Source organism: Trematomus bernacchii, unplaced genomic scaffold, assembly GCF_902827165.1.
Source record: "Trematomus bernacchii unplaced genomic scaffold, fTreBer1.1, whole genome shotgun sequence".
Lineage (NCBI taxonomy): Eukaryota > Metazoa > Chordata > Actinopteri > Perciformes > Nototheniidae > Trematomus > Trematomus bernacchii.
The window spans coordinates 2,793,754-2,814,535 of record NW_022987607.1 but is presented as its reverse complement, the minus strand read 5'-3'; the positions used below and the strand labels follow the sequence as shown (position 1 = coordinate 2,814,535).

General features: G+C 43.2%; 1 protein-coding gene across 2 annotated transcripts; it reads left to right on the top strand.

Moving 5' to 3' along the window:
• Nucleotides 1-11,597: 11,597 nt before the first annotated feature.
• On the top strand, nt 11,598-16,727 carry LOC117482921 (CMP-N-acetylneuraminate-beta-galactosamide-alpha-2,3-sialyltransferase 1-like). 2 transcript variants are annotated; one of them, XM_034131166.1, is made up of 6 exons: nt 11,598-11,747; nt 13,990-14,186; nt 14,421-14,594; nt 15,741-15,786; nt 15,868-15,987; nt 16,342-16,727. In XM_034131166.1, the coding sequence occupies exons 1-6, from the start codon at nt 11,676-11,678 to the stop codon at nt 16,513-16,515; spliced, it is 783 nt and encodes a 260-aa protein (XP_033987057.1). In that variant the 5' UTR covers nt 11,598-11,675; the 3' UTR covers nt 16,516-16,727. The 2 variants fall into 2 exon arrangements, with proteins under 2 accessions (XP_033987057.1, XP_033987058.1); XM_034131167.1 differs by having other exon boundaries at nt 14,421-14,588; nt 16,342-16,725.
• Nucleotides 16,728-20,782: the final 4,055 nt, after the last annotated feature.

The following is a 20,782-nucleotide window of genomic DNA, read 5'->3' as shown; positions in this document are numbered from 1 at the left end:
TGCATCGTTCATTTGCACATCACTAGTGTCTCTGGCCAGCCCTTTTTTTTGGATGTGAAACCACATGAAGCACAGTCCGTCTCCTGGTAGTCTGTCGGAAAGTCACTGGATTACAGTAGATACATTGAATATGGTAAGTGAACAAATATTTAATACACAGTTGTAAATAGACTTTAAAATGCTATTGCGTTAGATACAAATGAAATCAAAGTTGTTGTTTTTTACTTTGATTAACAAGTACTACTGTATACTTGAGTAAATGTCCTTAGTTACTTTCCATCTCATCATTTCAAAATGATAAAATGCTTTAAAAGAGGCAAATTACAGGGTTGGTAGTTTTTATCTTAAATTCACATAAACATTTGCTTTACCTTAAATATCTTTATTCATATTACATTTCATTGGATTTATTAGCTTTTACAGTCCATGTGTGTGTGTATATGTTAGTTGAGCCTCATTATTTGCTTTCCTCAAACACACTTTCCTCTGTAGAACTTTCTTAGAGTTTTTCGTTTGTTAACCCTGTAGGCTGACAAGTTGATTGTCTGAGGTGATTATTTAAATATATGTCACCAAACAGGTCAGTGAAATGAGAGCTTAAAGCTGCGGGTGACAGTACCAACAAGTTCAACTGACAAATATCACACACACACACACACATACACACACATACCCGTTCACATATTCATTATAAGGCATTTTCCCCCCCCAAAAAAGTGTGCAGGCAGTAACATTTATGTTGCATCTGAAACAGATATATGTTCATGGGCGTAGGAAGCATCCTGAATGTGGGGGGGACATTTTTAACGGGGGTGTGGGGGCGAAAAAAAATATAGATTTCCTGTATTCTGGTGCATTTTAACAGGTGGTTTGATACTTTTATGTGGCTATACTAGCATGAGGAAAATGATGGGTACATTTTGTAATTTCAGTAGTAAAGAAAGGAAACATATTTCATTATTAATTCAGAGCTGTCTTTGAATTAATAAAAAGCAGTTTACATGCCCATTTTTTGTACATTTATATACAACAATAAATATTTGTGAGTGCATTGAGAGATATTGTTGTGGAGAGTCATTTATATATAAATCGCAAAATACATTTGTGAATCCTTCTGTGAGCATTTATTAATATTGAGACTGATCTGACTCCATACGGATGTTAAGTTCACCTAGGAATGGTATCATTGACTTAAATGTTCAAATAAATGTTGCTCTTCTGTCTATATTGGTCATATGATGCCCCTTGACTGAAATGTTTCCTGTTCAAGATCCCCACTGATTTCCTTAAAATCCTGGGATGAGAGTCCACATCACAATTTACTCTCAACCAGGGCTGGACTGGCCATCTGGCATACCGGGCATTTTCCCGGTGGGCCGACGTGCCTTTTGGGCCGACACGTCATTTTTTTTTTTTCTGAAGTCCCGGCCCATAAGACGGGTAGATTGGCCCTCTGTTTAAATGTTTTTAGTAATTGACACTGGGCCGGCCCAATCAAATCTTTAATCACCTCCCCCTTTGGGCCGCTCGGTGTGCATCATTAAATCACGCCCCCAGGAGGTGAGCCGGCCGTTGCCAAACTGCCTTTTTTTTCGAGAAAAAAGTTCGACTTAGAAATGGAGAAGGCGAAGGCGAAGACGAAGGCCAAGCGAAAAGGGGGAGCAGAAAAATTGCGGGCAAGAAAAAAGCAGGCCCTTCGTGCTGATGCTGCCGCTTGTGTCAAAATAACCGACATGTTTAGTACAGGTGCAGGTCCATCTTCAGCACCCGTGGCCGATATTGGTGGTGAGGAAGATGATGAGAGGGAGAGAGATCAGCGCGAGTGGGGAGAGGGAGGAGAACTCGCGGTAAGCAGAAGCTAAGAAAATTAGGAAAAGATTATTATTAAGGTTATGATACTCTGTAGTTCTGGAACCCATTAATATCCCCTTGATGAAGCACTAATAAGACAAATATTATAAGAGAAACATTCGTTAGCCTACAAGCTAGTAAGCTGGCTTTTTTAGGTTTTCCCTGGCAAGTTAAAATATAGCTTAATGGGACTCTGATACGTTGTCTCATTGAAAGAATGTCATTATTTTGTTAACCATCATTCATGAACAATTACTGGCAGCTGGCAGCTTGTTTAGTTTATTTACTTATGTGGTTATAAGGGCAACAGTGGTCTTTTGGGACCTGAAAAAAATGTTTATAGTCAGCTTTTTGTGGTAGTTTTGATTGACAATATATAGAATGAATAATATAGAAATAGATAAAAAGATTGAGGCACACATGTAGTTTTGACCATTAACTGTGTGGTATTGTTATGTCAATGCCTATTTGTATGGACCTCTATCAGGGACCAAAGAGGTCACCTGCATCCGTTTTGACTCTCCCAAAGCCCCCCAACTACACTCACACACACACACACACACACACACACACACACACACACACACACACACACACACACACACACCACACACACACACACACACACACACACACACACACACACTAACTCCTACCCCGAGGAATGGACGCTGGACATAGTGCCCCTCTCCACAACAAGCATTAATTTTAGTTATTTCAGTCTAGTATATAAGTTACTTTGTGTGTACAGTATATATATACAGTATATATATTTTGCTAGTTGTGTACTTTTGTAATTTATGTGGGATTTCTGTCAAATGTTGCTTCAACTCTCTTTGTAAATTGAAATCTGTCTCTTTCAAACCTATTCTCAGGAAAAAAAATAAAGACAGTGGATAGTATTTTTGGTTAAGCATGTGTTCCTTCAGTTCTGTGTGCTCTGTGAGGTTCTGAGAAACCAGCCGCCTAAGACTTGCACTATAGCCCCTTGCGTGCGTCAATCAATCACATTTTATTTATATAGCCCAATATCACAAATTACAATTTGTCTCAGAGGGCTTCACAGTGTGTACAGGTACGACATCCTCTGTCCTGAGACCCTTGCAGCGCTCAAGGAAAAACTCCCCAAAACAGACCCCACAATTAACAGTGGAAAGTAGGGAGAAACCTCTGTGAGAGCAACAGAAGAGGGATCCCTCTCCCAGGACGGACAGACGTGCAATAGGTGTCGTGTGTACAGATGAAAAAGGCAATACAATTACAGCGATTAAAAAAAGGATGGAAAAATTAAATGAAAGCGTCAATGTATATAAAAAAGATGCCGTCGACTCATCCTGTAGACTCATCTGGTCCTATCTCTATTGTGTTGTCATAGAAAGGGGAGGCAGGGCACTATAGGGTCCCCCCCCCCCTAAATTCACTAGAAGTCATAATTTAAGGGGTTATTTTTAAAACTTTTCTTCTGGGGGGGGCATACCCCCCCAGACCCCCTTATTAGTGCTCGGTCACTGTTCGCTTTGTGAGAGGGTTTGAAGGTCTAATTTCTAATGATTGATAGTTACACATACTTGTGGTATGTATTAGTTTTGTTTGCCCCTGGTACGTAAAAAGGATAATAATAGCATTTTTTTTTTAAATTATACTGAGTTATTCTTCTTGTCAGGAACCGCTACTATTCGTTTGTTTTATGGATTTGGGCCGGTCTGGGTCTAAATGCCAGGGCCGATTTGCTGTCCCAGTCCAGCCCTGGTATGTAGTGTCTCTACTTTAAAGAGTCCTCTCCTGCTGATGTTCAGGTGTATATCAGTATGTAGTGTCTCTACTTTAAAGAGTCCTCTCCTGCTGATGTTCAGGTGTATATCAGTATGTAGTGTCTCTACTTTAAAGAGTCCTCTCCTGCTGATGTGCAGGTGTATATCAGTATGTAGTGTCTCTACTTTAAAGAGTCCTCTCCTGCTGATGTGCAGGTGTATATCAGTATGTAGTGTCTCTACTTTAAAGAGTCCTCTCCTGCTGATGTTCAGGTGTATATCAGTATGTAGTGTCTCTACTTTAAAGAGTCCTCTCCTGCTGATGTTCAGGTGTATATCAGTATGTAGTGTCTCTACTTTAAAGAGTCCTCTCCTGCTGATGTTCAGGTGTATATCAGTATGTAGTGTCTCTACTTTAAAGAGTCCTCTCCTGCTGATGTTCAGGTGTATATCAGTATGTAGTGTCTCTACTTTAAAGAGTCCTCTCCTGCTGATGTTCAGGTGTATATCAGTATGTAGTGTCTCTACTTTAAAGAGTCCTCTCCTGCTGATGTTCAGGTGTATATCAGTATGTAGTGTCTCTACTTTAAAGAGTCCTCTCCTGCTGATGTTCAGGTGTATATCAGTATGTAGTGTATCTACTTTAAAGAGTCCTCTCCTGCTGATGTTCAGATGTATATCAGTATGTAGTGTCTCTACTTTAAAGAGTCCTCTCCTGCTGATGTTCAGGTGTATATCAGTATGTAGTGTCTCTACTTTAAAGAGTCCTCTCCTGCTGATGTTCAGGTGTATATCAGTATGTAGTGTCTCTACTTTAAAGAGTCCTCTCCTGCTGATGTTCAGGTGTATATCAGTATGTAGTGTCTCTACTTTAAAGAGTCCTCTCCTGCTGATGTTCAGGTGTATATCAGTATGTAGTGTCTCTAATTTAAAGAGTCCTCTCCTGCTGATGTTCAGGTGTATATCAGTATGTAGTGTCTCTACTTTAAAGAGTCCTCTCCTGCTGATGTTCAGGTGTATATCAGTATGTAGTGTCTCTACTTTAAAGAGTCCTCTCCTGCTGATGTTCAGGTGTATATCAGTATGTAGTGTCTCTACTTTAAAGAGTCCTCTCCAGCTGATGTTCAGGTGTATATCAGTATGTAGTGTCTCTACATGTCTTCATGCTTTAATGTTCAAAAAGCTCTTTATTTTTCTCATACTGCCTGTGCTGCAGCACCTCTTTTCACCCTCTGTCTGAAACCAGAGCCTAGTCTGCTCTGATTGGTTAGCTGGCCGGCTCTGTTGTGATTGGGCAACCTCTTAGAGATGTCCCGCCCCTTAGCCTATCACGTACAATGTGTGGGAGCCCTGGCCAATAGAAGCGCGAGTGTTACATAATGATGTCTTCAAACCCTAGTGATCCCTCTAGACAAACCCCCTCTGGAGGGATCACAGGGATTATAGCCTTTGCAGACCATTCACCTATATACCAAACCACAGGAAAGGGATAAACCCAGGATTTTGATCGGTCCCTTACGTAAAACCTAGATATATTTAAAAAAAAAGGTCTTTTTTTTTTCCACATTTCAACGTCCACATGCACCAAACTTGTTTTCTTGTTACGTTCACTTTCAGAAAAGTAGATGATTTCTCTCCACTGAAGAACACACATATCCTTGTGTCCACACCCTTATTTGCAAAGATGAATCCATTCTTTCATCAGTTTTAGTCACAGACTGTTTGTATAGATCTGAAGTTATGGGAGGAGTATGAGAAAATCCGGTGATACAGGAAGGGAGAACAACTTCCTCTTGATTTAGCCAAAACACGTTAGACACTTTGTTCCATGGTCTGTCATAAACTATCATGTCATGTGTGATGAGGCTGGCAAGAGTCATAAATCTTTATGAATGTGCCATTTAGCTGCAGAGTTCACAGTCATGCCGTATGAGAACTCTACGTCTGACGTAGAACCGAAGGTTAAGACCAAACTAAAGTTATGACTAGTGCACCACTTAGACTTAAAGGTCCCCTAGTATACTGTTTTTCATCAATATATCACAGGTCTCAGATATATACAGAGCCTGTCTCTGATTGGCTGAAACACCAAACAGATCATTGCAGCATTACCCATAATCCCCTCTGTTTCAGCCCTGTTTCCAAAGTGCTGATTCTCTGTCTGTTACTTTAGATGAAAATAAGGAGCCCCTCCCCACGCCCCTCTGAGAGAGATTTGGTTACAAAGAACACAATGGTGCTCTAGGACAGTGCTTCTCAAAGTGTGATCCGCGGACCACTGGTGGTCCATGAGTGCCCCCTAGTGGTCCGTGACTATATTGGTACAATTTCACATTTGAAATAAATAAATACATTTAAGTTTTCCACACTCTCGCGGGAATATCTCCGCAATGGAGCGAGCTTACGTTTGACTCTCGATTGCATGATATAGCCCAGCGCAGCACCTTCGTCACACATGTTGCCAATTGTTTGTACCATTTTCAGGCGACTTGTAATCTGTTCTAAAAAAACGATGTGTTTTTGGATATTTGTGGAGTTAGGTGGTCCGCGAGTGTTTTTTTATTGGTTAAGTGGTCCTTGAGGAGGTGGGATTCACCCTAGCGTCCTGGGTGGAGAGACCCGTTGAGACGCTTCCTCCCTCCGCCAGTCAGCTGCATGTTGGTGGAGCTCCCCACCCGGCGGTCCTTTGCTGCTGCTGAGACTGCCGTGGCCGGGCAGCCCGACCCCGTGAGTGTCGGTACGCTGGTCCCACGGGGTGGGTCGAAGAAGCGGAGGGTGCTACCGACACGAGACCTTCGTACCGGCGCCTCTCCCTCCGTCTCGCCGTTGCGCTGCGCTCCGCCGCCCGCGGAGGCCGCTGTGACACCTGGGGAGAAGCCAGCGGCAACATGCGGCTAAGCTGCAGCCTCTCCTCCTCCAGACGGCTAAAACGCTGGGTGACCGAGGCTATAGACCCAAAGAGCCCTTCCGTGAAAACGGGGGCTCCAAGGAGATCTGCTCGATCTTTTTTGGGCAGCGCGGTGAGTCCCAGCCACACATGACGAGACGCCACTGTGGCTAAGGACATCACCCGCCCGGCTGCGGTGGCCACTCCATGGATCAGATTATTCATCTGACCTATGCAGCGGTCTGGATAATCATCCCAGTCCTGAGACGGGAGAGCGGGGGCGTCTGCTCGAGGAGTAATCAAGGAGACGCCCAACACACCCAGATTATTGGCCGCAGCCGCCATCTGTGAACCGAGCCTGAACATTTTATACAAATATTCCAAGGCTTCCCGGTCCCGCGGCAGCGGGGGCAGAGGTTTCTTCCCCTCCGCCCAACCAGCTGATCGCGGCAACAGATGGGCCGCCAGGCACACCGTGTCTGATCGGCCCTGCACCCTGACAATGCCCGACATAGATGCTATGGCGGCCTTCGTCTTCAATGGACGCCGCCATGTCGCCTCCACACACTGCCAGATGTCTGGCAACGGGGGCGAGACGAAAGCCGGCTGCGCCGGAAGCACCGGGCTGTAAAACCCCTGCCTAAGGCGGCTTATAGGCCTCGGTGGCAGCGGTGGGGGGGAGCGGTAAGCCTACACGCTCCGCTGCCTGGGTCATCACCGCTGGGAAGTCCAGTCGCGCAGACCTGAGTGCTGGGCCCTCCTGGCTGTCAGAACCGGGGGTGTCGGACAAGGAGATGTCGTCATCCTCCTCCGCGAAGTCGACCACTCGGTCCTTCGGAAGGACGAATTCGAACGGCACGTCCTCCAGGTCGTCCATGTCCACCACCTCGAGGTCCACATCCTCTTCCTCTCTGCGCACCTGCGGGCCGAACTTCCTTAAGAAGTGCTCCGCACGATGCCGGCGGTTCAGCATCGGGATCGAACAGCAGGAAACGCAGGCCGGTGTCTGACCCGCTCCCTGCTCGGCATGACCCTGCCCCAGGCACTGGAAGCATTGACGATGCGGGTCTGCTCCCGCAATCAGTCCAGGGCACGACGGGAAATTACGATGCTCCAGGAGTGGCTCCATTTCCAACAAAATATTCTCTTTCTTCTTCCTTTCTCCCAATAGTACGTCTCGGACTCAGTGCTAGGCTATCACCTCCGCTCGCTGAAGAGTAAAGGATGGTGGTCAGGAGGCGAGGCCTCCTTTTTATACGGAAGTGAGATGCGCACGCATTCAGGTAGGCCCGCCCCGGGGCCGGCTACGTCTATAGAAATCTCAGTAGGTGAATGCTTGCATGATAAGGTAGTACCCATAGAGTCCAGTAGAGGGCGGAGCCTGTGAGAGATATAACTTCCTCTGGAGGCTACACAGGGATTTTAGGCTTTGCAGACCATTTACATGCACAAAAAACCTGTATAACAAACTACAGGAAAGGGAAAACCACAAAAGCCTAATAGGGCCCCTTTGAACAGAAAATATGTATTTATTTTACAACACATTACTCCCTGTACTGTCACACACAAACACTGGTATCCAGTGGCGACTGGTCATTAGGGGCAGGTGGGGCACAGCCCCACCTAGTGTCAGCAGAAAGTATTACACATAATGAAAACAAAAAATGCAAAAAGATGCAAAAAAAGAAATAAAAAAATATATAAAATATATTTTAAGGTCATGTTTAATCATCTGATTCGTCTGTACATTGCTGTTTTAGTCTGTGTTCTTCTAATTAGTGTCTACAGTGCCGTTTTGAGCCATGTGGGACAAAACCTGATTCTGCCCCTCCCTCTCACTGTTTAAGTGAACGGTGACTGTAAAAACTACACTGCGCATGCTCAGAGTATTTTTCAATGGAATGTGTGTGGCAAAAAAAAAAAGGCCAAAGGGGCACGGAGCTGCCATCCCCACCATACGTCAGCTCACATTATTCAGAACTGATTGGCTGTAAATATGTCACGTGTGCAGCGCTGCGAAACGTCACGTGTAGTGTGAAGAGAAGACGAGAGAGCAGCATATAGCTAACATCACCAGCGATTAAAAATAAGTAAAAAACGGAAAGAAAATGAATGAAGTTGACCATTTACTGGAGCACACATTTGAGACACTTAGTCTCGGAGAGAAACTGGAGGTAAAGCGCCTCGGTGCCCACCATCCACCGGATTTCCAAATGGTCCAGACTGCGGGCAAAGTGAACCGCGGGTTTAATGCTGAGTGGTTTGCTAAAAAGAAATGGCTAACGGCGAGCATCCAGAAGAATTCCCTCTTTTGCTTTCCTTGCCTGCTTTTTGGTGAAGATCAAGGTACTTGGTCGAGGACAGGTTACAAGGACTTAAAGCATCTTTCGGAGAGGACAATGAAGCATGAGAGCAGCAACAGTCACTTGGAAAATGCCGTAAAATTGGGATTACTGGGAAGGGTGAATGTTGCAGCTCAGATTGACAGCGCCTACAGACGCGGCATTGATGATCATAATAGAAAGGTGGAAGAAAACAGGTACGTGTTGGGTCGGATCATCACCTGTATTAAACTGTGTGGGAAATGTGAGACAGCACTGCGGGGCCACGACGAGTCGGCGGACTCTCTGAATCCAGGGATATTCAGGTCAATTTTCGAGACAATGTGTGAGGGCGATTCCAGGCTTCGACGGCACTACGAAGCTCAGCCCGTTTTCAAAGGGACATCAAGCACCATACAGAATGAACTCTTGGACTGCATGTATGATGTGTACAGGGAGGAAATATCCAAGCAAGTGGACAACACATCATTTGTTGCCGTTCAGGCCGACGAGACAACCGATGTCTCATGTAAATCGCAAATGGTGATTGTGCTGCGATACATTATGCCTGACCTCACAGTTACAGAGCGTTTTTTGGAGTTTGTGGAAGTAAAGGACAAAACTGGTGTAGGTCTCTCTAACAGCATCAAGGCTGTTCTTGAACCCCTGAAGCTGAAAGAAAAGCTAATCGCTCAGACCTATGACGGGGCGGCCGTCATGAGCGGTAACGTGCGCGGGGTACAGACGGTCATGAAGGAGACGTACCCAAACGCTCAGTTTGTTCACTGCTACGCCCACCAACTGAACCTGACCCTGCAGCAACTGTGTTCAGCAAGGATGAGCATCCTGAAGGTGTTTTTTGCAGATCTAACTGCTTTTTCCACTTTTTTCTCCGGTGCTCCAAAACGTGTTGCAGCTCTTGCAGAGGCAACACAGAGACGCATACCACGGCCACCGGCTGTGAGATGGAACTTTAAAAGCAGAACTGTGAACGCGGTTTGGGAGACCCGAGAAGCACTTCTTCAGTGTATGGACCATATACGCACACAACCAGGATGGGATGCGGTCACCATAAGTGAGGCATACGGCCTGTCAAAGAAACTGCGGGACCGAGCATTTATGCAGCTCCTGGAGTTTTTTTCGTTGCTTATGCCAGAAGTGGATGTTTTATACAACACTCTGCAAAAACGAAGCATCGATGCACCTGGGATCAACAGCGCGCTCTGCCGCTTCAAGGAAAATGTCCAGAAAATGAGGCAGCAAACTGATGCATTGGCCGCCACCACTCATGATGGAACAGACGAGCCAGGCCGACGAGTCAGCAGCACAGCGCCGGTAATGAAGGAGGCATGTGACACAGTCATCTCACAGGTGGAACAGAGGTTCTCACAGAGTGACCATTTGATCGCTGCAAAGCTCGTTGACAGCTCATTCTTCCCACAGCATGTCCTGTCATTTCCTACACCTGAGCTTGACTGCGCAGTGAAATTGTGGCCTGCTTTGGGAAACAAGGAGAAGTTGAAGTCTGAGCTGACCACGCTCTACCGCCACAGTGAACTTCACACTGGAAACACTGCCCTGTCTCTGTTGAAATCCATTCACGAGAACAACTTGGAGGATACGTTTGCTGAGACTGTTATTTTGGTCAAAATAATAGTAACAACTCCGATGACGACATCCGAGTCAGAGAGGAACTTTTCCACCCTCAAAAGGATAAAGACTTTCACTCGCAACACCATGGGACAGCTGCGACTTAACGCATTGGCCATGCTTTCAATTGAAAGCCAGTTGATCCAGCAACTACAGGACTTCATCCCCAAAGTGATAGAAACATTCTGTCAGAGGAAGGACCGCCGTGCCGCTTTTCTTTTCAAGTGAGCCTTCAGCTTTGGTAAGTTCATTTATGTCATATATTTTGTTGATCTTCTGTGTTTTGCCTCTGCTGGATCGATTGATATTGTGACCTCGGTGATGAGTGTCTGTGTTTTCCTTATATTTACAGTCTATGGTGTTTTAATGCTAAAGCATTATGGTGGTTGTTGTTGTTGTTAAGAATTGCTTTGTGATGGTGCCCTTTACTTATGTATTAAGGTGCATTACAATATGACATCCCCACGCTGTGTACCGTACATTTACGTACACAGTGTACGTAAATGTATGCGCTGACAGTGTTGCTCCGTGTGGTCTTCAGTATGTAATTTGACACTCCCCTCTCTCTCTCTCCCCCCCCTCTCTCTCTCTCTCCCCCCCCACTCTCTCTGTCCCCCCCTCTCTCTCTCTCCCCCCCCCCTCTCTCTGTCCCCCCCCTCTTTCTCTCCCCCCTCTCTCTCTCTCTCTCCTCCCCCCTCTCTCTGTCCCCCCCCTCTCTCTCTCTCCCCCCACCTCTCTCTCTCTCCCCCACCTCTCTCTGCCCCCCCAGTTTTGTACACATAGAAACGCCACTGCTGGTATCCAGCATCCCTATAAAGGACAGAGACAGATAAAATAGACCAACTGTGGACATCTTGCCAAAATGTTGACTGACTTTATTTTAAAGGACCACCAGCCTTAAGTTGGTTCCACAGTGACAATTGGGGTTAAGTATGTTACTTGTTATGCTAGAAGGTTATAAAATTCACCTAGGTTCACCGTTGTATTTCTCACATTTTGTATCCACAGATCCTCAGTCAAGAACCTTGAGTTGCCAAGATGAAGAGGGAAATTGTGGTTTGGATTTTCCTACTGTTGACTAGTGCCATTGGAGTGTTTCATTCATATTCATGGATTTCATCTGTGTACCATGAGTCCTTTCGCCCTCGAGAGAACCAAAGTCTTTGTGCATGTAACACATGTATAATAGAGTATGAGCCATGGTTGAGTGAGTTGATGAAAGCCTCCCCGGAGCCCTTTTTGACACCAAAAAACAATATCTCAGAGGAGGACTTTAAATGGTGGAGGGTAAATATCAACTTTTAAAATCTTTAAAGAAAGTCTGTAATTGTTATTATTGAAGCTATTTTATCTGTTTGAAAAAAAATCGACTCACCCTTATAGGAACCCTTAAGAAACTGTTTAACGCTTTCTTGCCAAATATGATGTGACATTGGTCAAAACAATGCTAAATTACATTACAATCATATATCCTATATTCAGAAAACCGTTGCTGTCTCTATTTTTCCTATAATTTATTTAGACTGATATTTCCATAATACCAACCAGCCAGATGCTTGCATATTACTGACGTTACGAAGAAACACCAGATTCATGCCTTGTGGCTAAGTTATACCTACCTTAGTTTAAATTAGTTAACATTAGGGTAGTTGGCTGCTCTATCCTTTCATCACTTTTGGCTATTAAAAAAGCAACTGCCAGTTATACAACCTGTTGCTGTTTGACTAAAGCTAACACCTATTATCAAAATACATAAGCACATTCAGTAGCATGGATCACAGAGGATTGTAAAGTACTTTGGCAAGCTAGTCAATAACATATCCACTACTTGTATTGGTTTAAGATATCATTCATAATAATAAACTTTAATAATAATAAACTTTATTTGTATAGCACCTTTCATGCACAAAGCAGCGCAAAGTGCTTTACAGAACAACATTAAAATAATATTAAAATTAATACAGAACAAGATAAAACATCTACAGTGATAATATGTTAAAATAAAACAATTTTACAAAATAAAATAAAAGCAAAACAGAAAATAAATTAAATAAATAAATACTTTTACCCGTACTTTTCCCGTTTAGTTCCGTTAGTGCCTGGAATTTTGCGTTCACACCAAAAAGAGAACTTAGTTCAGAGAACTTTTACCCCCATTGTTAGTGCCTGCTAGAGAGGTGGTACTATCCTGGGGAGAAAAAAGTACCAATTTCTGATTGGCTGGGCGAATTGCAAACCACGCCCCGTAAAACTCTGAAAGGTTTTGTGAAGCCGCCATTGTATTTGCTGGCATTAGCATTATTAGCATTAGCATTAGCCCCGCGCACCAACGGAGAGAGAATAACTTAAGGCAACACAAAAAGAAACATGGGAGCGGTGGAGATGAGGAGGTGTCGGCGTTCTGGCGATTTACTCGGAAGGCTTCAGTAGAAGCTGCTGGGAGTCCCAGCAGCTTCTACTGAAGCCAGGCCCCAACTCAGGGGACTTCCGGCCGGGGACTTCGGGTGGCAGTATACACCGTGAAGATGTTTGCGGCCTGCCAGTAAACCCAAAGCAGAAGAAGAAGAAGTGGCGTCAGCGGCTTCATTTGTGTAATCTTCCCTCAGGGACTTATTCCGGTGTGAACGCGATCTGTACTTAGTTCCATGGGGGTACTAAGTGCCGGGGCACTAAGTGCTGAGCACTAAGTACGGCAAAGTACTTGGTGTGAAAGGGGCTAATGATACTAGTGAGAATTGAAAGTTAACCGAAATTAAAATCCATGTTTAAAAAATAGGTTTTTAATTTGCTTTTAAACATTTCATGGGAGTTTTCTGTTCTAAGATCCACGGGGAGGCTGTTCCATAGTTTAGGGCCGACATAATAGTGTTAGAAAGCTAGCCAGCTAGCTTTAACTTAGATATGCTGTGTGGATCTACAGTAGTGTTGGAGGCTTCCTAATGTTAGCTGATAAAGTTATTTCTTAACGGGTAGCTAGCAAAATTACCAGCTGGATGAAAATGTAAAACTTAAAGGGGACCTATCATGCAAAATGCACTTTTGTACGTCTTTTATACATGAATATGTGTCCCCGGTGTTCCAGGGAACTCACCAAGTGTCAGAAAACACAACCCTCTCTATTTTCCTCCATACCCAAATCTCTAAAAAAGGGGCTGCAACGGATCTGATAAAAACTGATCCAGATTTGAACACTTTCCTGACGTCAGGACGGTGGCGCTACGGCTATTGGGCCAACTCCACCAATCAGGAGGAGACAGCCACGGCCATTGCCGTTCGAAAGCGCTGGAGACGCTGTAGTACATATGCCAGGCCAGTAGATGGTGCTGTTCTGCCCTTATCTGCCCTTACACACACAGAGCTAAAAAATGTCAAATTGAGCAAAATGAGGCATGGCTAAAATGCATGATCTGTTTGGTATTTTGAAAAAAAAAAAAAAAAAATATGCCTTATATAGGTATGGTCCTACACTATATTATTCAAATATAGCATGATAGGTCCACTTTAAAGAAAACCTGTTTTTGTTTTTCAGGGAATACAGTTTGACAGACGTGACTTCAATGTGTACAAAAAAACAGCGGAGAAAGTGTTTCAGATGTTCCCTCGCAGTATTGATATGCCAAAACCCAGCCCCAATCGCTGCAGGACTTGTGCGGTTGTGGGAAATTCTGGTAATTTGAACGGATCACACTACGGACCTCTAATAGATTTGCATGATACCGTCATAAGGTACAGTAAATCCTCATCCTCAGTCTTTAGTGAAGTGCATGCTATTTGAATGCTAAAATTGAGAACATTTAAGAAATCCTGACACAATATTTTTCGATGTAGTGTCACAGAAATCCAATAAATAACCTAAATAAATAGTAATCCAAGTAAGCCCAAATGTATCTATCTTCCACAAGAGGTTAGCCCTGTTCTTTAAAACATGATGTTCAAATGTATACCCTCTGTACCATTTAGAATCAACGGAGGCCCGACCAAAGGCTATGAGAGACATGTAGGAAACAAAACCACACATCGGGCGATGTTTCCAATGAGTGCTACTAATCTGGACAACAGCACTCATCTTGTGCTGTTCCCATTCAAGATAAAGGATTTAGAGTGGCTCATCGATGCTTTCGCTGCAAGGTATAGGTGTGTTATATAATTTGTTTGAAAATGATGTGTATTACATAGTGTGGGGGAAACTTCTGAAGCAAATTCTGTGTCAGCTATTTTTTATTTAGTCTTAGTCTTAGTTCTGTGTCAAATGTCCTTGTTAGTTTTAGTCATATTTAGTCACCTTCATCCTGTTTTTATTTAGTCAAGTTTTAGTCGACTAAAAGTCTGAGCATTTTATTCTTATTTTAGTCAAAGAAAACTAACTATTTTAGTCTCAAATATCACCTTGTTTCTTTCTCCCAAGCCCTGTTGTTGCCATTTTCCTTTCTGTTAAATAAGATTTGTTAGATCCGAGTCTTCCTGACTGTTCATAGTGTGCCGCTGGCCCGGTGTAATTCAAATGTACCGCCACGCGCAGCACAGACACACAGCTGCTGCCCAGCCGCAGCACCGGAAATGGAACTGCTGGGAAAAAACTGATTATCAGACATGTAACATTATCTTTGATAATATTTCGTCAACGAAAGTAAAGAGAGATTTTGGCAAAGTTTTTATTTAGTAAACTACATTTTCATCTCGTAATTTTTCATTAACGATATTGCATGTTGATATCGTAACAGTTATTGTTTACCCTTCCCGCGTCCATGCCTAGCTTGAATCATAAGTTTGGATAGCTAAGACTACTTTTTTCATCCAAAATTGGGAGATAAATATTAAAGTCAGAGCATCATGTTAACAGGCATTACACACGTGTTAAAAGTGTAATAAAAATACAATTAAATCAAAGAAAAAGTCTGGGAATATTGCCTTGATATTAAAATGATGGCTTGTTTGTAAAACATAGGGACCTACAGGGAGGAAACATTTTCTTTGGGTTGAAAATGTGCCAAAGCTGGTAACTTAGCATGGCATTTAGGCTACCAGATGTTTGCTATTCCCAGACAGTGTATTGAAAAAAGCTTTTATTATAGCCCCATTTTATTACTCTTACTACTGTGATTGTTGCCAAGTATATGCTTCAGTTTTGTTTAACTGCCAATCACGGGAGTATTGTGTATAGAAAGTGTTGAGCAATATCTCTCATGTTTGTTGGTGAGCATCACGTTGAGAGAGTTTAAAATATTAGCCAATTTGAAGGAGAGAGAACAACAGACTGACACTTCTTTTATCCTCCAACAGAAAAGATACAAATGAACAAAAAGGCTTGAAAGCTAACAAAGATTTGGTGAGTATTATCTATTATACAGTTCATGGGAATGAGCTAGTTAATAAATGTCAGATAACATCTAAATGTAATCGTGAACAGGTGATGATCCTCAGTCCAGCTTTCATGAAATACGTTCATTTGAATTGGCTCAAGAAGAAGGGCCAATATCCATCCACTGGGATTATGACTGTGATTTTCAGCATCTTCATGTGCGATAAGGTATGTTCATTGCGATTCATTGAAAATCAATATTATAATTAATATGGATCATTTAAAAGGTATTGGTAGAAAGAATGGCCTATCAACACATGTTCAAACAGGATTAAAATGGTTCAACATAGCTAATCTTTTTGTTCAACTACCTTGTCTTTTTGTCTGTTTTCATCAAATGTAAAGTGTACGTTTTCTAGGTTCTCATTGTCACGTGTAAAAGCAAATCTATGGAATGGTATTATATTATAATATGTTAAAAAGTCAAATGGGTAATTGCTAATTATGTCATAAAATCCATGATAACAATCATATCCAATTTAAACCCATTTAACATTCAGTGTATTCCTGTTGTTTTCACAGGTCAGTGTGTTCGGGTTTGGAGCAGATAAAGATGGAATATGGAACCATTACTTTGAAGAAGTACTTAATTTGAGTCTAAAGAGAAAAACTGGCAATCATCCTGGATCGGTGGAGGCTGAAATTATTAATGAACTATTTAAGCGAAAGAAAATTTATTTATACAGAGGATGGTGAATGTTGACATACAGTAAGGATCACCTACGACTTTATTTATAAATTACGGTAATTTTACCAGAAAAAAGGGCAGTTTGGTGTGGTAGTAGAAATGAAGTAGTTTTTCTATTTCACACATGTTTATTGTTATCGCATTTACATGTAGGTTTGGAAACTTGTCTTAGAATCAAGTCTATTGTCCTTCAGTACAAGTGTTTCCTGTTTTGTATTTAAAGGTCACATATCATGCTATTTTTAGGCAATAGCATAGGTCTCAGATATATAGAAATATATAAAAAAACATGTCTATGAAGTGTTTTGCTCAAAATACCAAACAGATCACCCATTCTAGCCATGCCTCATATCCCTCTATTTCACTTCCTGTCCTGAAAACTCATCTTTCGACTCCACTTCGAGCGATAGAATTACTAACAAAGAATTACTAACAAAGCACTTATATACTAACAAAGGACTGGCTTATCTAAAGCCAGTTGAGTAGCACTTGAAATGTTTTGGCTCTATGAAACCTGATGTACTTATATGATTCTGTTTTCTTATAGTTTGTATCTTGTTGGTCGAATGCACTTATTGTAAGTCGCTTTGGATAAAAGCGTCAGCTCAATGCAATGTAATGTAAAAAAAAAGATTGATAAAAAATAAAAAAGGAGGGGGCTGAGCTCATGCGGGACCCGGCAGCTACTGTCTAAACTAAATACTGCCGTGATGAAACGCCATATCATGGATTATCAAGGATTATTTCTGAAACAGTATGGAGCTGAAAGGCTTTCTCTCTTGCCGGTTATACCACACTTTAGTCTAAGTTATCTCAGTGGGTCTCAAACGGTTTGATCACAATTTATGTAGGCTAAACAAATATTTCCAAGGCACTCCTTTATAATTATTAGGATAAATAAAAACAGGTTTGAAATCATTCCAATGCATACTATAGGACAGCAAACCAAAAATATCGTTTAAAACTGGAGAGATTAAAAAATATGCATAAATAAATAAATAAGATATGAATGAACCACAAAAATAAAATAAGTTAGCCTACATTTATTTGTTATTGGCTATGGTAGGTTATTGGAAATGTTCACATACTTATTTGATTAATAAAATGTAAACCCCCCCATTTGAAACATGTTCCCACGGCTATGCTCTGATGTGTCATGTCCTTCATCATAAATATATTCTGGTTCTTATATCATTTGTACCCAATGCTGTAGAGATAGGTTTGGGATAGGCAACACCATCCCAATCAGAATTCCTTCTTTCCATGTTGGTTCATTTTTGTTTGGCCTGTCTTTGACTGTCGTTATGATATGTTATGTATTGTAATTTTTCTGTAGTTTATGCTCTTAATGTCTTTGTAACGCACTTTGAATTGCCTTGTGTTGAAAGGTGCTATATAAATAAACTTGCCTTGCCTTTATGTGTGAAACTGTGATTGTTAACTTCTGTACAATTAAAAATAAACTATTTGTAATGCCTTTCTGCTCACTAAATCCCCATTGCTATAAGATTATTTGATTTTTAAAGAATAGTAAACACTTTAAAATCATAAGTTTAATTTAAAGGGCCCATGTCATGGCCATTTCCACTGATCATAATTACATTGTTGAGGTATACTAAAATAGATTTATACTGTGCAATTTTCCAAACTCACATTGGTTTCGCATACAGCATCTCTGTCAAGCATGTGTATTCAGCAGTATTCACTCTCTCCACTAAACGACTCGTTGGAGCTCTTGCCCCCCCCCTCCCTGTGAGCCTAGTGTGCTCCGATTGGTCAGCTCGGCCACTCTGTTCTGATTAGTCAACCACCAGAGAGGCTGCGCCCATGTCTAAACGGCTGCTCCAGGGCCTTTGTCTTACGATGGGGTGGAGCTGAAGAGGCTAATCAGCGCGATCACGGACACCTGGCCGGAGCCGAGGTGCTAGCCAGCTGCCCGGAGTCAAACGGCAGCCCCTCTCTCCCTCCAAGCAGCTCAGCGATCCTCTCCCCTCGACCACCTATCTCTGCATTTACCACAATAAATGTGCCATGGTTTTGTAAACTCGTGTATGTCTCCTTGTCTTTCCGTTGTGGCCTACGAGCCGGTCATAACAAAGAGTAAGTTATTTTTACCCGTTATAAACTACTACTGTTTGATGAGAAATCAAATCATGGTTTGCTATATATGAATGATATGTTATAGGAGCAAATAATTCAGGGAAGAAAGGATAGGCCTACTAAGTATTTCCATTAAACTTTATTTTTAGAAATGTACAAAATGAACGTAAATATACATATATACACGGTATATCGTCAATTACTCCCCGTTATCGGCATCTTGCTTATAGCAGCCGGGGCTTTTTGAGACGATGCCTCAGTGTGGTCGTCCAGTCATGTATTGTCCGGCAGGATCTGGCTGGACGAAATAAAACGCAAATCACAAAATATTAGAGAAACTTAGTTGTTTTAGATTAGTTAGTAGTAGTTGTGGTAGGAGTGTGGATCTATCTAATGAACAGCTTGCCTGCTAATATGCTAACCTAGCTTTGTTTACCTTGGTAGCTAACACAATATTGTAGTGCCGAGAGAAGGGAGACGGAGGCGGTGCATCGGAGGTGCACCGCCTCCGTCTCCCTTGTAGTTCCTGTAGTTCCTGGATTGAATTATGTAACCCCAGTGTATGAATCAGTGATCACTACACAAGCCCCCCCAGAATTCAACCATGGACACAATCGTCGCGTCCGGGAGGAAGCACCACAGGGGCCGAGGAGGGCGGGCCATGGAACGGGCCGTCGGAAGGGGGCCGCAGGAGAGGGTAGGCAGGGAGGAGCGCTGCCCGGCCGCAGGCGAAGGCACAGCGGCGGCGGGCACGAAGTCCTCGGGAGGAAGGAGCCGTGTCCCCGGGAGGAGGGAGACGTGGACAGGGGAGAGGCCAGACGGGGCGCCGTCGAGGCGAACCGTGAGCCGCGGTTAGAGGAGAGGCCAGGCAGGGTCCCGAAGCCCGTGGGCCGATGAAGGCACGGGTGACGTTCGAAACCGCCGAGGCGAGGGAAGAGGCGAGACGGGGTCCAGAAGCGCGTCACCCACGGGCCGAAGCAGGCATGTGTGACGTCCGAAACCGCCGTCGAGGTGGTGATACAGCGAGAGGGTCCATCACGTCGGGGTCACCAATGTAGTGCCGAGAGAAGGGAGACGGAGGCGGTGCATCGGAGGTGCAAATCTCACTTTATTGGGGAGCAGAAACTGACATGCTGTCGGGTCACAGCCGCAGAAGAGAAGAGAGAGTGCAAGAGACACACACACAGTAGGTACCCCGGAGGTACCGTCAAGATATGTGTCCGTGCGAAACAATACCCCCAACCTGTAGTTCCTGGATTGAATTATGTAACCCCAGTGTATGAATCAGTGATCACTACAATATGAACGTTAGCTTGGAGGAACGGCAACTATAATGGAGTGTAATAAAACTGCTATAAACAAAAGTTAGTGGTTCATATTAGGCTAGCAATAACGTGTTTATAATTGCATTATTCTACGGGTAGTCTGCTATGTTCGGTCATACAATGTTTCCCGCTAGCATGTATAGCTAGCCTCGTTAGCTATACATGCTATCAGCGTCGGAGGAAAGCCAACTGTAATGTACCGTCCTTTGGGGGTCTGTGAGCGGGCAAAGAGAGGGGATTTCCCCGTTGTCTCTGCTGGAAGTGTGAAATAAACAGAGTCCCCATTTCAGGGACACCTCTTGGAGGTCTCTAGGCCGTCCTTTGGGGGTCTGTGAGCGGGCAAAGAGAGCTAACCTAGCTTTGTTTACCTTGGTAGCTAACATGATATGAACGTTAGCTTGGAGGAACGGCAACTATAATGGAGTGTAATAAAACTACTATGAACAAAAGCTAGTGGTTCATATTAGGCTAGCAATAACGTGTTTATAATTGCAATCTTATACGGGTATTCTGCTACGTTCGGTCATACATTGTAACTTGCATGAATACATTGTTTTGCGCTAGCATACAGCTAGCCTCGTTAGCTATACATGCAGTATGTACATGTACTGTCACAATGTACGGTAAATCACCCGGAGTATACTGTATGAGTATTCCGTGTGTGTGACTGCAGACATTCTCCTGCCATGACAAACATGTAAGGCCATCTGCTGACATTGTAGTTGATATATTTAAACGCTAGCAACGTAGCATAACAAAAATGTTTTTCCGACCAAACTAAGGTCTAGCTCCGTCGGTTAGATCGGTAGCATACACGCTACGCCAGCTATAATGTAATTACGTTTCGCGA